The following is a 16,819-nucleotide window of genomic DNA, read 5'->3' as shown; positions in this document are numbered from 1 at the left end:
GTGGGCTGCGGTTGCGGTCACGGTCAATGGGAGCTTTTATTTCATCTCTCCTCATCTGTGTCCGTCCCGCAGCTGTGCCTTCACAGGTGTGCGGGGGAAAGATATTATTTTAGATTATTTATTTGCTTAGTAAAATCCTTCATCGGAGTGACCGACACAAGCTCCTTGTTTTTTTTTTTAGACATAAGTGTTGTTTATTTGGCTGGCAGAGCAGCCAGAGAGCAGTCCAGGTTTAGCTGCTTGCTTAAAGATACAGTGGCAGTGCCCAGTTTAGGATGTGAACCTGCAATCTCTGAGCTACGAGCCTGTTTCCTTGACCACCGTGCCGGACTGCTTTCCAGAGTGCTTCCCACTGCCTGTTTTTCCCCCAATTGGGTGTCATTACATGGAAAAGGGAAGGGAAGGGAAGTCCTTGCCGTGGCAGAGGATCTTTTAGCACCGAGTGTTCTTGGCTTGGCAGTGGCACAGAAGGTGGTTGCTCTGGAGGCCCGCTCTCGCTGAAGGGGCATGCTGTGCCACCGGAGCCTCACCTGACAGATGGCGCTGAGCGGGCGAGGTGTCAGCGGCGCTGGACTCTCGGGCTGACCTTTCGCCAAGCCCAGCGGGCAGGGATCTGCCCAGCCTGCCCCTGAAATCAGGGCACCTCAGCGTGGGCACAAACCTGAGCGAATGCATATGTGCAGCTCCTGCTTTAGGGCTACATCACCCCAGCACTGTGTACTAATAACACCAGTGTGTGGCGCTGCTGTGGGGCTTTCAGCCCTAAACCCAGTGAAGTGGGGGCAGTAGGCTGCTAGGAGTAGAGAAGTTAGAATACTCTGAAACAGCCTGGGGTGCCTGGAAATTCTTCCCTGATCAGTCGACGCTCCGGCCCACCTCCCCTGTGTGTGCGTGTGCGTGTGCGTGTGCGTGCGTGTGTGTGTGTGTGGGTGTGGGTATGTGTGTGAGTGTATGCCCGTATTTGTGTGTGTGTGTGTGTGCGTGTGCGTGTGCGTGTGCGTGTGCGTGTGTGTGGGTGTGGGTATGTGTGTGAGTGTATGCCCGTGTTTGTGTGTGTGTGCGTGTGCGTGTGTGAGGGAGAGGGAGAGAAAGGGAGGGAGAGGGCGGGAGAGAGAGACACAATGCTGTCTCTGCAGGACCTCCTCTGCAGACGCTGGTGTCACTCCTCTGGTAACACTGCCCCTCCTCCTCCTCCTCCTCCTCCTCTTCCTCCTCCCTAGTGCTCAGCCTCTCTGTTCCAGGGTACATCCCCAGCTACCTGGAGAAGGATGAGCCCTGCGTCGTGTGCGGAGACAAGGCCACCGGCTACCACTACCGCTGCATCACCTGCGAGGGCTGCAAGGTGAGTGTGTGCGCAGCTGGGGTTAGGCCATGCCCACGAAGACGCACGCATTCACGCACACTCACTCACTGACTCACTGACTCACTCACCCACTCACTCACTCACTCACTCACTCACTCACTCTCCCACTCACTCACTCACTCACACATGCATGCTCAGACACACACACATACACACACTCACCCGATCACACGCACATGTATACACACACACAGATCAATTTTCTTTGCATGTGCGATTAGCCCAGCAAGTCAATGGCACGAAAGCACACAATGTACTGCACATGTAACTACACATCAGTCGCTGCTTAAAGGAAGGTAGATATGCCCTCTCTCTGTCAGGTCTGTCAGGCATTTTCTCTAAACCGGTCTAAAGAGGGGCTGCTGGGTAGCTTTGCGTCGCCCAAGGGATATATGGGAGGGACAGGGATAGGAGTGTTCATCGTTTGAATGACCTGTGTTGGCCAACTGGGTGCTCGTGGATTGCTCTCTGCGTACACGTATGATTGGGTCTCCTCTGTCCACCACGTGTTTATGAGGATAACGGTTGCATATGCCAAAAGACCCTGTGTACATACACAACATACACAACTTCGTCTTCTCACATACAGTCCATTTATACTGCTGGAGATTTACTTAAATCAGGTTAGAGGTCTGCATCCTGACCTGAGACCGATGGGGCCCGAAGGTGTGCTGTGATTGGGCCAGTTATTGGGTCTATTTTTAGCTCTGTGACGTTGGGTACGGGCCCGCTACCAACCTGGGAGTTTACAAGTAGTAGCACCACAGCACATCTGCCAGCTATTTACAGTGATTGACAACAATGACGCTAAGCTTCCGGTTTTTGTAGCGTACCGTTACACTCAACTAAAACAAATTGCCGTATTTGACAGGACGGGTGTGATAAACTTATTAACATCACGTTTAGCAGAAAGGAAACTAGAAGCTTTGCGCCATTGTTGTCAATCTTTATTAACAGCTGGTGGAAGTGTTGCACCTACCACCGCCCCATCCCCCGCCCCATCGTTCCACGATTGCAAGCGACTACACTAAGCGGCTTTTCTGCGGGAAACACTGCATTATTTTCTATTGCGCTGCGTGGTGTTGTTGGCTTGTTATTTCAGGAGTCGGGCTCTGTTGGATTCAGGCTTGACGTTTAGCTAAGGCCTGTCAGGCTGGTTCGGTTGGGCTGTAGCTGTAAAGATGCTGCGTGGGCCTTGTTTCCAGCCCGATGCAGGCCTCTGATTGAGCTTAAGCGCCTTGCTCTAGAGCGCAGCGGCAGCCCACCTGGAAGCTCCTGCTACCTCACGGAGTCGCACGCTAACCGCCGGGCTGCCATCACCCCAGACGCACTTCGACAGCCGGGGGGCGCCTTTTTTCTAATTAGGTCTTTGAAGCGTTTTCTGCGCCGCTTTCACACACCAGGGGCCCCGCGTTTGTCCGCCCAGGGCCCCTCCCTGTTTTTTAGGTGCGCATGGAGCAGAAAATTATCCTGTTTTGAAATTAAAATAGAGGCGGGCTTAGGTTCTGACGTTAGCTTTCGATGTAAACACAGAAGGTGGAAGAGAAGTCGGTCGTTACAGTTTCTGCCCACTGTTCTGCGATTTGACAAATCGTGACTGCCATGATTAAACGAACCGGCTCAAGGTATGGGGACAAATTAGTGCCATGACCGATGTAGATGGTGAGTTATTTTTCGGGTGGAATTGGTTAGCTGATTCCGTTAAAGATACCATACAAATGGTTGACAGGAGCGTAGTGCTTGATGGTAGGTATGATGGCGGTAGTGGCTGGCACTCCCCTTTAGATATGATGGTGGTGTGACTGACACTCCCCTTTAGATATGATGGTGGTGTGACTAACACTACCCTTTAGATATGATGGTGGTGTGACTGACACTCCCCATTAGATATGATGGTGGTGTGACTGACACTCCCCTTTAGATATGATGGTGGTGTGACTGACACTCCCCTTTAGATATGATGGTGGTGACTGACACTCCCCTTTAGATATGATGGTGGTGACTGACACTCCCCTTTATATATGATGGTGGTGACTGACACTCCCCTTTAGATATGATGACAGCTCCTTTCTTCTCTCGTATGTCAGGGCCAGTTTGTTGTCCCTGCTCGACGTGGAGATGGACACTGTCTTCTTCAAGCAGACCGTCTGCATAACAGACACTGACAGGCTTTCTGTGTTCCTGACGTAGAGATTTTCAGCACTGACCAACTGTCTGTCGCTGTGTCATTTTACTTCACCTGGCTTCTAGCAAGCTTCTGGCACCCCCTTTGACTCAGATGGTACACCCAAATATACATACGTGCTGTGAATCAATGCTCTGGGTAGACGTACATCTCCTTTAATCTCTCCTTTCGCTCCATCTCTTTCTTTCTCTCCATCTTTTCTCGTCTTTTCTTTGGCTCAGGGGTTTTTCCGGCGCACCATTCAGAAGAACCTCCACCCGTCCTACTCCTGTAAGTACGATGGCTGCTGCATCATCGACAAGATCACCCGCAACCAGTGCCAGCTGTGCCGCTTCAAGAAGTGCATCTCCGTGGGCATGGCCATGGACTGTGAGTGTGGCAGCCCTCCGCGCACACACGCACACGCACACACACACACACACGTGCACGCACACACGCACGTGCACGCACACGCACGCACACGGGGGTCATTTCCACAAGGAATATCTTTAAAGTGAGACTCCACCGACATAGTTTTGTTTCGTTCTTCGGTCTGCCATCTTACACATCTCAAACCCAGCGTGTCTTCCGTCCGACGATGCTCATCTGTGGGCTGCAGTTAAGGCCGGACGTAGCCCAGATCCCTCTCTGTAATGTGGGCTCAGTAATGTAATCATCATGGCTAATATTTGCGCATCCATTTTAGGACGTGCTCTGCTTCCGCAGCGCTCCGCTCTGTCGAAAGCTCACGGCCGTCTGCAAACCCGAGAACCACGCGAAGCGATCCGATCGCTCTGTCGCTGAGAGCTTAGCTTTCAGCAGCCCCTGTGTGTCCGCAGAATTCAGACGCACTCATCCTGACGTCGCCTTCACACGCCAGTTAGCGTCCGCGCTTTTATTCGTAGCATTTCACAGGTGATTTTGGCCTTTTCTGTCGAACGTAAGAGTAATTAGCATATGAAAGACTGGACATTTTAATGTGACTTTAATCTAGGAGAGGAGGTGGTATTTTCAACTGATATTTCTCGTCAACTGCTAATCCTTCTCTTGCTGTTATGTGTGCTAACGTTTTTCTCACCGTCATGCAGACACGGCAGGTTTAATTATTTATTTAATTATTTATCATTATTATTTATGAGGATCATTATTTATAATGTTAGTGGGGGAAATTACCTCCATATTGATTTTTCTCAGCCAAATCTTTACCGTCAGAGATGTTTCCAGAAAGTGTGTATGTAAGGTGTGTTAAATATTTCTTCTGTGATCTGGACTAAACTGGGAAGTTTTGATTGGCTAGTGTTCAGGCCCAAAGTTAAAGTTCTTTAGACGTGACACGTTATTTAAGGCATTGCCAAGGCAACAAATGGGGAAGGTTGACGTACTGTCGGTTTGCCCTTGTCTTTGGTTCAGTGACCTTGTCCTTGTCGGAGTGAAGATGAACACACAGACTCGCGCTGTGTTTGCAGATATATCACACTGCCCCATTACCCTCTTGACACTTGGCTTACATGTACAGTACAGACCGGCGCAGCCACACACACACGCACGCACACGCACACAGACACACAGACAGCCTGAACTTGTGAGGACACGTCAGCAGCTGTTCTCCTGCACACCTCTGCTTTTCACTCCAGTAGGAGGACATGAACCTGTGAAGAAATTAGATTTATTTTAGGGATCATCTGTATTTGTATTTATTTCAGCAAGTTAAACACTTTATAATGAACCACTGATATTATTCTCCAAATCAGCTTCCTCTCTCCCTCTCCCTCTCGCTCTCCCTCCCAGTGCTTATTTAAAGGTGCAGTGTGTAAGTATGGAGAAATGTGCAAGAGAGAGAGAGCTAGATTTTGAAAAGAAACGTTCCACCACCTCCCACCCCCACCGCCTCCCCTCAGCTCTGCCTCCAAAGCTCCTCCCTCCAAACACATGCATGTTCGCTGACTGACATCTGAGTACTGGAGAGAGAGCATCTCTGTAGTATCAAATTCAAATTCAAAGTGCTTTATTGCCATGACAAAATTAGCATCTGTATTGCTAAACCATGGCAAGGAACATAAGATAATTAAGAGTGATAGCAGAACACTGTGATTGTATATATACACATACACATACTCATATACACACAGTATCTCTGCTCTGCTCTTATCTGTGTAGCCCCGCCCTGGCTGCTCTGGCAGCACTGTGATCGCGCAGCAAGATTGACAGGCAGGTAGGGAGGTCTCCATGCAGAGAGTTGTCCTGATTGGTTGTTAAGATGCAGGTGATTTGAAGTGGCTGGTTTCAGACCCTGGGGCTGTGAGGGAGACCAGCTGTTTTTCTTAGAGCTTTTCGTTTACTGATGTCTGTTGGAATGTAAAGGAAATTTAGCCAAATATGAACAAAAGTGATCTTAAACAAATTTACTTACATTACATGACATTTATTTAGCAGACGCTTTTATCCAAAGCGACGTACAAAAGCGTACTTACTGCACCTTTAAAATTCAGAGCCCATTATTGAAATGTGTGTTGCCATGGCAGTTTACGAAAAATGAATGTTTGCTGTAAATGAGCAAAAACGCCTCTCTCTGGGAAATCAGTTGCCAGGTTATTAACCGCTGGCATGACACAAAAAGGTTAATTGTTATGAACAACAGCCCTTGTCAAACCAGCCCTCGCTCACTTACTCACCCACTTTCTCTCACTCTCTCCCTCTCTTTTTCTCACTCTTTCACTCTCCCTCTCTCTGTCTCTCTCTCTCTCCTTCCCTCTCCCTCTCTTTCTCTCTCTCTCTCTCTCTCTGTCTCTCTCTCTCTCAGTGGTTCTGGATGACAACAAGCGGGTGGCCAAGCGGCGCCTGATCGAAGAGAACCGGGAGCGGAGGAAGAAGGAGGAGATGGTGAAGACCCTGCAGAACCGGCCAGAGCCCAGCAGCTCGGAGTGGGAGCTGATCCGCCTGGTGACGGAGGCGCACCGCCACACCAACGCCCAGGGCTCCCACTGGAAACAGAAGCGCAAGTTCCTGGTGAGAGCGAGTCCCCCCGCCCGCCCGTCCGCCCGCCCGTCCCCCCGCCCGTCAGTCCGTCCGCCCATCAGTCCATGTCCAATCTCCCATCCTGCCTTCGGTTTCTGCCTCTAGCCTGTCACCTGTCCCTCTCCATGCTCTGTCCTTCTCCCACAGTCTCCGGTACCTTACAGCCATCAGTCTTCCTGGCCGTGAGTGCCTGTGTAGTGTGTTTCCTCTGTCCTGTGTCAGGTTAGGTACACTCCTGCCTTTTCCCTTGTCCAAGCCACTGGCCTCAGAAATGGTGTTGGTCTCTGGGCGCTGCACTGTGGCTGCCCACTCCTCCAAGGTAGCTAGGGTGGGTCAAATGCAGAGGACAGATTAGCCCTTGGGGTTCAGTAAAGTATATCTTATCTAACCAATTCCACCTAATCTCTGTGGGATGCATTGGCCTAAATTTTGCTGCACTCGTACATCATTCCGAAGCGGTGTGGACTCAGGTTAGTCAGTGCAGGTCATTTGCTTCACACCATGCAGTCGCGTGGGGCTCTCGTGAGGATTTTGATACTTGCGTGTAAAAAGCCTCTTTCAGCAGGGGGCGCTAGTCCGAGAAGTTGGTTTGTCAGCCTAAAATCTGCCTCACAGCCCCCAGCAACAGGTGAAATGTATGCAGACAGGAATAGAAGCCAGAGCTTCCGGGAGAGACGTGCGGCACCATGGCAACGGCTGCTGTGAATGGCAGGGGTCAAGGTGTTGGCTGTTGCCAGGCAACAGGGAGAAGGCAGCATGGAACCCGTCTCATTGCTGAGGGATGGGAGAGTTGAGCTCGGCAGAGTGAGTCGGTGCCGAAAAACACAGGGAGTGCTGGGCCGATCCTTGCGAGGCACGGCGTGCTGGCTCTGATTGGTGTAAAAAGGGAAACAGGTGCGGTTGAGAGTGGGTGGCAGCAGCTGATTGGCTGGCAGGCTGCAGGGGCATCGTCTCGGGGAGGTGCAGTGCTGATTGGCTGGCAGGCTGCAGGGACATCGTCTTAGGGAGATGCAGTGCTGATTGGCTGGCAGGCTCCAGGGACATCGTCTTAGGGAGATGCAGTGCTGATTGGCTGGCAGGCAGCAGGGGCATCGTCTCGGGGAGGTGCAGTGCTGATTGGCTGGCAGGCTGCAGGGACACAGTCTCTGGGAGGTGCAGTGCTGATTGGCTGGCAGGCTGCAGGGACATCGTCTTAGGGAGGTGCAGTGCTGATTGGCTGGCAGGCTGCAGGGACACAGTCTCTGGGAGGTGCAGTGCTGATTGGCTGGCAGGCTGCAGGGACATCGTCTTAGGGAGGTGCAGTGCTGATTGGCTGGCAGGCTGCAGGGACACAGTCTCTGGGAGGTGCAGTGCTGATTGGCTGGCAGGCTGCAGGGACACAGTCTCTGGGAGGTGCAGGGCTTCAGGTCATGTCAGGAGCAGCTGTCTCCTCCCCGCTGGTGAATTGGAGCGCTCTGTAGTGGCTTCTCTCTGTCTTTCATGCACACATGCGCTTCTCTCACAGACATATTCTGCCACAAACACGTATGCTGTGGAACAGATCTCCAGCACGCACATACACACACGCATACACACACGCACGCACTCGCACACACACACACACACACACAAAGACACACACACATCCGTTCAGGGGGCTTATTGAGCTGTGACACCATAAGGAGAAACCCCACGTGACCCCTGGTAAGGTGCAGCCAGACTCAGCCCGTCGCCATGGATACGCAGCCATGCTGAACCGGCACTGTGTGAGCTGTAGGGTGAGGGTTAGTCTTTGGCTGTAGGGGCCGGAACATTCTCGCTCTCTCACTCGCGCTGTTTGGATCGTTCAGGGTTTTTTTTGCGTGCAGCCGTACGTAAAAGACGAGGGGTTGACCATGCGGATCCTTCGCTCTCCTGCACGCCGTCGTGCTGCACTGACCTCGCGCTCTGACCCAGAGGCCCAGATTTATGAGAGAGAGAGAGAGAGAAACGAGGGGTGAAAGAGGAGAGTGAGGGAAACCCATAGGCAGGTTTGTTGTCGCGTGCGCGCGCACACAGACGCACACTGTGCAATAGGGAACCGTGTGCCGATCCGCTCGGAACCAGAACAGCGCCGACGGGTCATTGGGCGCTGGGTTTTTTTCCCCCGCGGAGCCCGGTAATCCGCGGGGAAGTCTCAAACTGCCCCGTTTAGAGGAGCGCCTCTGTGCGGCTGCTCCCGTGCCCTTATCAGGCCCGACTCACACCCACGCCGCCCGCACCTCTCCCCCTGCGCGCGCTGGCGTGAGCTAGCCTACGCCGCCGACACCTGACCTTTCCGCGCGCGTTGCACGGCCTTTTCGGACAGCTTGTTCCATCACGGCGTCAGATACGTTTCACCCCCCCACGGGCTGAGGCGTTAGAAAACACAGGCCTGTCAGCTTCTCCCGGCTTTTCATTTTGACTTCTTTTTTTTATTTTGTTCCCTTTTTTTTTTTTTCCTTCTTTATTTTTGTTTTGGATTTCCTAATCGTACAGGTATGTCAGTTGCCTTTATATAGTATAATACCTTCTCGCACTGTGCTAATTAGGTCAGAATAGATTCAAAGCTGAAATTATAATATATTTAAGCACAACACTGCAGTTTTCCTTGCTTCCAGTGAGTGTTGGTATCTGTTGTATAAAAACATTGCTTCCTGGTACCAGTACAGTGTGTTTAATTTATTTATACCTATGTCCTCTTATTCTGAAGTGACAACTTGACTTGACCCATCTTCTCTAATCTACATTATTCATCATGTTTATGCATTTTGAAAACCCCAATTAACCTTTTCCAAGTCCATTCTTTGCTGAGACTGAAGATTACGAGACTTAAGTGTCAATTAGAATGTCAGTGCCAGCCTGTTTGTCTTCCTTTGTACTTTTTGAAAGGCTTTTTTTTTGTCCTTACGGTGCTTACAGCTGGACGAGTGCTCTGTGAATCACAGTGAATATCATTAGCATTAACCCGCTGTGATTTGATCCCAGCATCTCGTTTGCTTTTTCTTACTGCTGTTGCACAATGTCTTGGTCTCCTTCGGTCAATGATTATTAGAGGTCTTTTACGTGGTACATACCGTGTAGTTTATTGCCCCCTTTAAATAATCCTGCTGTTTAGCTAATACCCTCACGTACACCGCCACATTTGCCAATGATTAATTATATTTGCTAGCTATATGCCCAATCCTGGGCACTATTTAAATATTTAATTAATGTTTAATTAAATTTTTTGGGCCTTCCGAACTGCGTGTGTTGTGTCATTGGCAAATTGAAATGTTTAGCTTCTAATGACTTCATCAGAACGCTGATCCCTGGAGAAGCACTCCCAGAATGCCCGGCTCAGATGTGATCACTCTTATTGTTGCTCTCTTCACTCTACCCCGAAGCCGAAATCTGAATCCGCCGCCCCATAATTCCTTTAATTGCAACTGATTTCAATTCAGTGACAAGAGTACCTATGTGGTACTCGTCTTGCCTCCATTTCTCAGAAGAGTGTCTTATTCCAGAATATGCGCGTATCGTTTTTAAACGAGCCTAAATGCTTTGCATTAGTTGCCCTTTGTCTGAGAGACCCTAGCTTCTGGTAGTGGGAGTGTCTATGATACCAGCCACATAGTGCTGTCTATATATCCTGCTTTCACCCTGTTTATGCTCCCTGCTGGTTTAAATACCCCTGGTTACTCTAGAGTGTGTTACTGACTCAGGTTGTCTGCAGCCTAGTCGCATGCCCTGACCACTCCAACACATTGCTCTCATTTCTGTCCTTCCTCTCCTCAAAATCATGGTATCACTGTTTTTTTTTCTCACAACCACAATTTAGGGAGTTCGTGAATTTGGAAACTTATAAATAAAAAAATGTAGTTATTATTTAAAATACTTTATTTAACATACTCGTTGACATATTGAGGGTGGGACCCTCTTTTGCAATGCTGCTGAGCTACAGTAAAACAAAAAAAGACATACATGCACACATACCTGTAACATACATGCTAAATGAATACGTAAGTTAAGGAGAATTGTTGATTGAATCCAGCCTGCAGTGTCTGTGTTTTGCCCGTGCCGCTGACCCTAAGTTTGGCTGTGACCTTTGCCCTCTGCCCTCTGCCCTCACCCCCGTGCAGCCAGAGGACATCGGCCAGTCCCCGGTGGCGCCCACGTCGGACGGGGACAAGGTGGACCTGGAGGCCTTCAGCGAGTTCACCAAGATCATCACCCCCGCCATCACCCGCGTCGTCGACTTCGCCAAAAAACTGCCCATGTTCTCCGAGGTGCGCGTCGCCGCAGGCCTGGCCTGTCATTTTGTCATTTCCACCTGTCATTTTGGGTTTCCTGATGTATATTTATATTTTTTTTGTGTCCGTGTGTTGGTAACTATAATTATAATGGCATAAAAAATTGTGAAAGGAAGGTTGTACTTCGACTAGTTCTCCATACCCAGAGTCTGCAGTTTTTTCTGTGTGGTCGTGTGTCCGCGCACGTGTGTGCGTGTGTGTATGTACGCGTGTGTGCGCACGCGGTGTGTTAATGTCTGCTTGTTTCCGCTGCGTCTACACGTGTATGTGTGGAATTAATGAATTAATGAATGGTTGGCTGCTGGTATAGACACTATCATCAGCATGAGTATTTGTCATTGTAAATGTCATGCTGATTAGAGTTGCTATTATTCACTCAACTCTAACCACATGAGTCACATCGCACGTCTGTAAGGAGACAGCTCAGCTTTGATATTCCTGGTTTGAGTCCAGATGGCAGGTCATGTGGGTTCTCTCTCAGTGAGAGCGCAGTGGCACTTAGGCTACGGGCTCTGCGTTAAATAACATGACAGGGATTTTAATCCACACCGTGGATTTTAGTGAATGTTTCAGTGAGAGCCATATTGCTTCAGTGACTCTGGCTGTATTATGTCATCCCAGTCTTGTTGCGGTTGCATATCTGTCATGTTGCGGTTATGTTGCGGTTGCATATCAGTCGTGATGCTGTTGCATAGCGGTCATGTTGCGGTTGTGCTGCAGTTGCGTAGCAGTTGTGTAGCGGTCATGTTGCGGTTGCGTAATTGTCATGTTGCGGTTGTGTAGCACTCATGTTGCAGTTGTGTAACTCATGTTGCATAGCGGTCATGTTGCGGTTGTGCTGCGGTTGCGTAGCAGTTGCGTAGCGGTCATGTTGCGGTTGTGTAGCAGTCATGTTGCGGTTGTGTAGCGGTCATGTTGCGGTTATGTAGCGGTCATGTTGCGGTTGTGTAGCAGTCATGTTGCGGTTGTGTAGCGGTCATGTTGCGGTTGTGTAATGGTCATGTTGCGTTGCAGCCATGTTGCGGTTGTGTAGCGGTCATGTTGCGTAGCGGTCATGTGGCAGTTGCGTAATTGTCATGTTGTGGTTGTGTAGCGTTCATGTTGCGGTTGTGTAGCGGTCATGTTGCGGTTGTGTAGCGGTCATGTTGCGGTTGTGTAATGGTCATGTTGCGTTGCAGCCATGTTGCGGTTGTGTAACGGTCATGTTGTATTGCAGCCATGTTGCAGTTGTGTAACGGTCGTGTTGCGTTGCAGCCATGTTGCGGTTGTGTAACGGTCGTGTTGCGTTGCAGCCATGTTGCGGTTGTGTAACGGTCATGTTGCGTTGCAGCCATGTTGCGGATGCGTTGCGCATGCACACACATTGCACAGCGGTCACGCTGCGGTCGTGTTCTCCTTGCGCAGCTGCCTTGTGAAGACCAGATCATCCTGCTGAAAGGCTGCTGCATGGAGATCATGTCCCTGCGGGCGGCCGTGCGCTACGACCCCGAAAGCGAGACGCTCACCCTGAGCGGCGAGATGGCCGTCAAGCGCGAGCAGCTGAAGAACGGCGGCCTGGGGGTGGTGTCCGACGCCATCTTCGACCTGGGCAAGAGCCTGGCGCAGTTCAACCTGGACGACTCTGAGGTGGCGCTCCTTCAGGCTGTGCTGCTCATGAGTTCAGGTGAGCGACCTCGGGGGGGGGGGGGGGGGGCGGAGCAGGGGAGGCGGGGTCAAGGGCGGGGCTCTGGCGGTAATAACCGGACCAGGGAAGTATCAGCAGGGGGCGTTAGTGATATTTCAGAAGAGGGTGTGATGTCCTGGTGAATCGCAGGGGTTGCTGGTTTATTTGTCCTCCGATTTAGGTGCTGAAAAATAACTGAAAAAAGCAGACTCTGCTACACTTCAGGACCAGGGTTGAGGAGCCCACATCTTGGGGAATATTTAGGCTGGACTGGAAGTGGCCTTTACAGGGTGGGAAGTGGTCGGCTTTTAGGTTTGGCTGTGCTGATGCTTTGTGGGGCTCATTAAAATGAATATATGTGACAACTCCTTGGGCAATACCCTACAAGCCGAGCCAAACATCCCACCGTGTGACTTATTGCATCGGCAGTGTTTGTTTTCCCGTTTGGGGCCGTGTGTGTAGCGTGGGTTGGATCTCGGAGCAGCATTTGAACGATGGAACTGCGGGAGAGAAGTGGCTCGGGTTTAAAATATTTACTCTCTACAGGCATTACTTGCGCATTCCGAAAGCGAGGAAAGATAAGTCGAGTCAACAGTCTCCTCCTGGGACAAATAAATCTTAATCAGTGGCTCTTGCTTACTGATCCAGTGTCTCCTAACCATTGTTGACCAATTTTATGGTGTATGGAATAGGACGTGAATGTTTTCTCGAAAGGCGCACGTCGCTGACAAGACTTCAACAAAATCGACAAAATGGTAATGCTCGGAATTAGTAATTGGCAGTGAAGCAGTTTTCTGTAAGGAGTCTCATCCAGTGTTTCTGAATGGCCAGTTTGTTAGGTCAGCCCTGGCATTGCCAAGAGTTAGTTGGAGCAATGACCGACTACCAGATGTGCTCTTAAAGGAAAGATTGTATTTTTGTACTTGTTTTTGTATTTGTAAGGGCATCAACAATTGGAAGATGGCAATCAAGAAGAATCGGGCAGCGGTGGTTATTAAGGCGTCAAAAGGCAGCCGTTTCGATGTTTCAGCTGGAATTGATTCTGGTGATACTATGAATCTCCTACCCCTCTCCCCAGAAATCCATGGATGTGTTCTCCCTCTCTGCAGTCCAGAAAGCCTCCATTTTAATTACATTTCTTGACAGATAGAAATCGATGGTGAGAAATGTATAAAAGCAGGAGCCGTAGAGATGAAATCGTTCCTCAGCATGTGCACATTCAAACGTGCTTTTCTGTGATTGGTTGTTTGCCTTTGAGGGAGGAAGGAAACACTGTCAGGCTTTGCAGCACATTAACATAACGCCTTAACTCAAACCTGTCGAAAGGGGATGGACAGCCAAAGACACAAGTCAACAAGCAGAAATCAGAAATCCGCAGAAATCGTGAGAAGGAAAGACTATTCATACAGATAAGCTTAGAGGACGAACTTGTACTCAGTAAGTACTGAACTAATAGATGATGGGGGAAAAAAAACATTGAGCAAAGAAGCCAACAGGCCTTAATGGAACGCAGCACATCCAAGGATTCTCAAAGATGTTAGCATGGTCATCTGCTAACCATTATCTGAAATCTTGTCATCTGTAAGAATAGGTATCATTGGAAATTGGAAACCAGCTTAGCTCTGATATTTAGCAGTGCGGTTTACACTGATCCAGGAAATTACAGTCTAGTTTATCATACATTACGTGAAAAATAACAAAGTGTACCATTAAGTTATTTCTGCGGGCGGGGGGGTATTACATGAGGTTATCAGCACTGATTATGTGGGGGGGGGGATCATGCTTAACCAATCAACTGGGTTTTTGGAATAAGCTTTTTTTTAAAAAAAAAGGTTAGACTGCACTTGACATATGATGCTCTTGGTTAAACTAAAATCTATTGGAATAAACCAGAGGCTCCTACACAAAATGAAAAGAGCCAAGAGTTATAAGGACTGCAGTGGAACATGATTTTACAAGATTTGTACATGTTCTGGAACTAGTACAAGAACATTTTAAGATCTTCAACCAGCAATTTAACAAAACCAAACGAATTTAAAAAATGAAGATTTGATAGTATCTTGTTTGGCGGATGACAAACTGAGCACAATAACATGCAGCTGAAAGCGCATGCAATATGAAAAAGTCAGTAATGAGACACATCTGCATTAATTGTGTTTGACTTCTGCTCTGGAGCAAATTGCACGGCCTCCTCTGTGGATATTGTTCACATATGTCGGCGAGTTCGGCGGCGAGAGCCGTGCGTGGGATCCACCGGCAGGCCGCAATAGGAAAACTTCACAATTAACAACTGCATCCCTGAGATAGAAACCACATGCCGCTTTGACCTTGGTACATGTGCACTTCTTCGCATGCGGAGTTGGGCTAAATGCACAACGAAGGACAAAGGAGGATTTTGCTAATTGGGTCCATATAGCTGAAGCCGACATAATGCGCATGCCTCATATTCATGGAACAGGACGTTACACAGTAGAGCAGAGACATGTTCCAGAACCTTCCATACCTGCGTTACCGTAGTACCGCCAACTGTTCTTCTTTTAAATTCTTTCTTGTGTGTAAATTTCTGTCAGTTTAATGAAGTGATCCTTCGTAGATGACAAGCATTGCTTTTATATATAGAGGCCAAATGTGTGAATTGTTTGAATGCTATTCAGAGTTTCTTCATGGTCACCATGGGCAACTTGTTAACCATTAAATTTAGCAGAGACGATGAAAAGATTACACTGAAGGACACATTCCTTTTGGTGTGCTTCTTGGCATTTATTGCCTCAGATTGCCATTTTGTAACACGCAGCGAATTGATTTGACATGTTTTTAAGGAATCTGTACTGTATCTGTAATTGGCATAAAATCCTTCACCAGTTAAGTTAGTTTTACTTCTTTTTTCAACACAGGTTTTTTGAGAATTCTCGCATTTTGGAAGGTTAATGTTAATCTTAGGACCCTATGTTGATCTTTGGTCTTTTAAAAAAAAAAAGCATTATAAAAGTGTCATGTATAAGCCATCTTGAATGTTTAAGTTTACTTTTTTGCTGACTGCATTCATGTTTATATTCAAATAACATGTACCTATGCTAGTTATATCTCTCATTGTATTGATTTGAACCAAAAGTTGGTAAAATTCTGACATGTAATTCAACATATAATATTATAATATACATTCAAATTTATATGTTTATTTTAAAGGAATATTCCAACGTAATTTTTGGCCAGTGTTGACAGTCCTATTCTGTACTGGTTTTTCAGGGTTGTGATACATCTGTCCTGTTCCTCGGGTCACCTTGGCTCCTGGTTTTGTCTGAGTAACGGGGCTGGCTGTGGTGTGTCATTTCATTATGTGTCGGCCACAGCCTTCGTTTAGAGGGGCCCCGTAATGACAGGCTTTATGTAACGGCTCTTTGTAAATTGGTCATTAAGTTCTTCCTTAATGCAGCCCTGCTGAACTTGCAGTTTTCAGCAATGGGCTTATCACCACTGGAAATCTGCTTCTTAACCTCCTGTATTTTGGTCAAAGGAAGCTGGGGAGGGTTTATTGGAGTCCCTAAAAGGAAGGAATAAAAACGGACAGCTGGAGCAATTCAAAGCCCTGTGATGAATGGCTTGAAATGAAGTGCATAGATAAGTCTGGCTCAGTGTGTGCTTATTAGTGTGGGGAGGTGTTTATCACTCTCTTTCTCTCTCTCTCCCTCTCTGTCTTTCCCTCTCTCTGTACCTCTCTCTGCCCCCCCCCCCCTTTCTCTCAGATCGCTCGGGGCTCACCTGCGTGGAGAAGATCGAGAAGTGCCAGGAGACGTACCTGCTGGCGTTCGAACACTACATCAACTACCGCAAGCACAACATTCCTCACTTCTGGCCCAAGCTGCTGATGAAGGTGACGGACCTGCGCATGATCGGGGCGTGCCACGCCAGCCGCTTCCTGCACATGAAGGTGGAGTGCCCCACCGAACTCTTCCCCCCGCTCTTCCTCGAGGTCTTCGAGGACCAGGACGTCTGAGCACCCGCGGGCGCGGCCGGTGTTCGGCGGGCGGGCGGGGGGGGGGGGTGGGGGTTGGGTGAGGGTGGGGGGCGAGGTACCGGGACTTGCATCTCTGAGCATCGGACATCAACACACCAGCAGCAGTCGCCGACGGAGGCTTTGGCCTCGTTTTTTTTTTTTTTTTGTGTTCATCTCCTCCTCCACGTTTATTAATCGGTTGGGTGGCCCTTCTTTCTCTAGGGATTTGTTTTTTGTTAATTTTTTGTGTTTTTTTGTCGGGAATCGGCGTCAGTAATTCGACGGGCGTTTGACGCTCCCTCTGCGTGCGCGTTCCCTCCTCCCCCGCCGG

The 16,819-nt window shown here is 49.0% G+C and overlaps 1 protein-coding gene across 6 annotated transcripts in view; it reads left to right on the top strand.

Moving 5' to 3' along the window:
- Positions 1-16,520, top strand: part of LOC118216380 (thyroid hormone receptor alpha-like) — a 136,474-nt gene extending 119,954 nt beyond the window's left edge. For 5 of the 6 annotated variants that reach the window (XM_035397475.1, XM_035397472.1, XM_035397474.1 and 2 more), the window contains 6 exons: positions 1,221-1,342; positions 3,770-3,917; positions 6,328-6,533; positions 10,661-10,807; positions 12,236-12,494; positions 16,238-16,520. In XM_035397475.1, coding sequence (XP_035253366.1) covers positions 1,221-1,342; positions 3,770-3,917; positions 6,328-6,533; positions 10,661-10,807; positions 12,236-12,494; positions 16,238-16,488 — 1,133 coding nt within the window. In that variant the 3' untranslated portion in view covers positions 16,489-16,520. The remainder of the gene's footprint in view (positions 1-1,220; positions 1,343-3,769; positions 3,918-6,327; positions 6,534-10,660; positions 10,808-12,235; positions 12,495-16,237) is intronic. The other variant, XM_035397476.1, reaches the window with a different exon arrangement.
- The last annotated feature ends 299 nt before the right edge of the window (positions 16,521-16,819 follow it).

This window comes from Anguilla anguilla, chromosome 17 (assembly GCF_013347855.1).
Source record: "Anguilla anguilla isolate fAngAng1 chromosome 17, fAngAng1.pri, whole genome shotgun sequence".
Taxonomy (NCBI): Eukaryota; Metazoa; Chordata; class Actinopteri; order Anguilliformes; family Anguillidae; genus Anguilla; species Anguilla anguilla.
The sequence above is the reverse complement of the archived record's forward strand: the minus strand, read 5'-3'. Positions and strand labels throughout refer to the sequence as shown.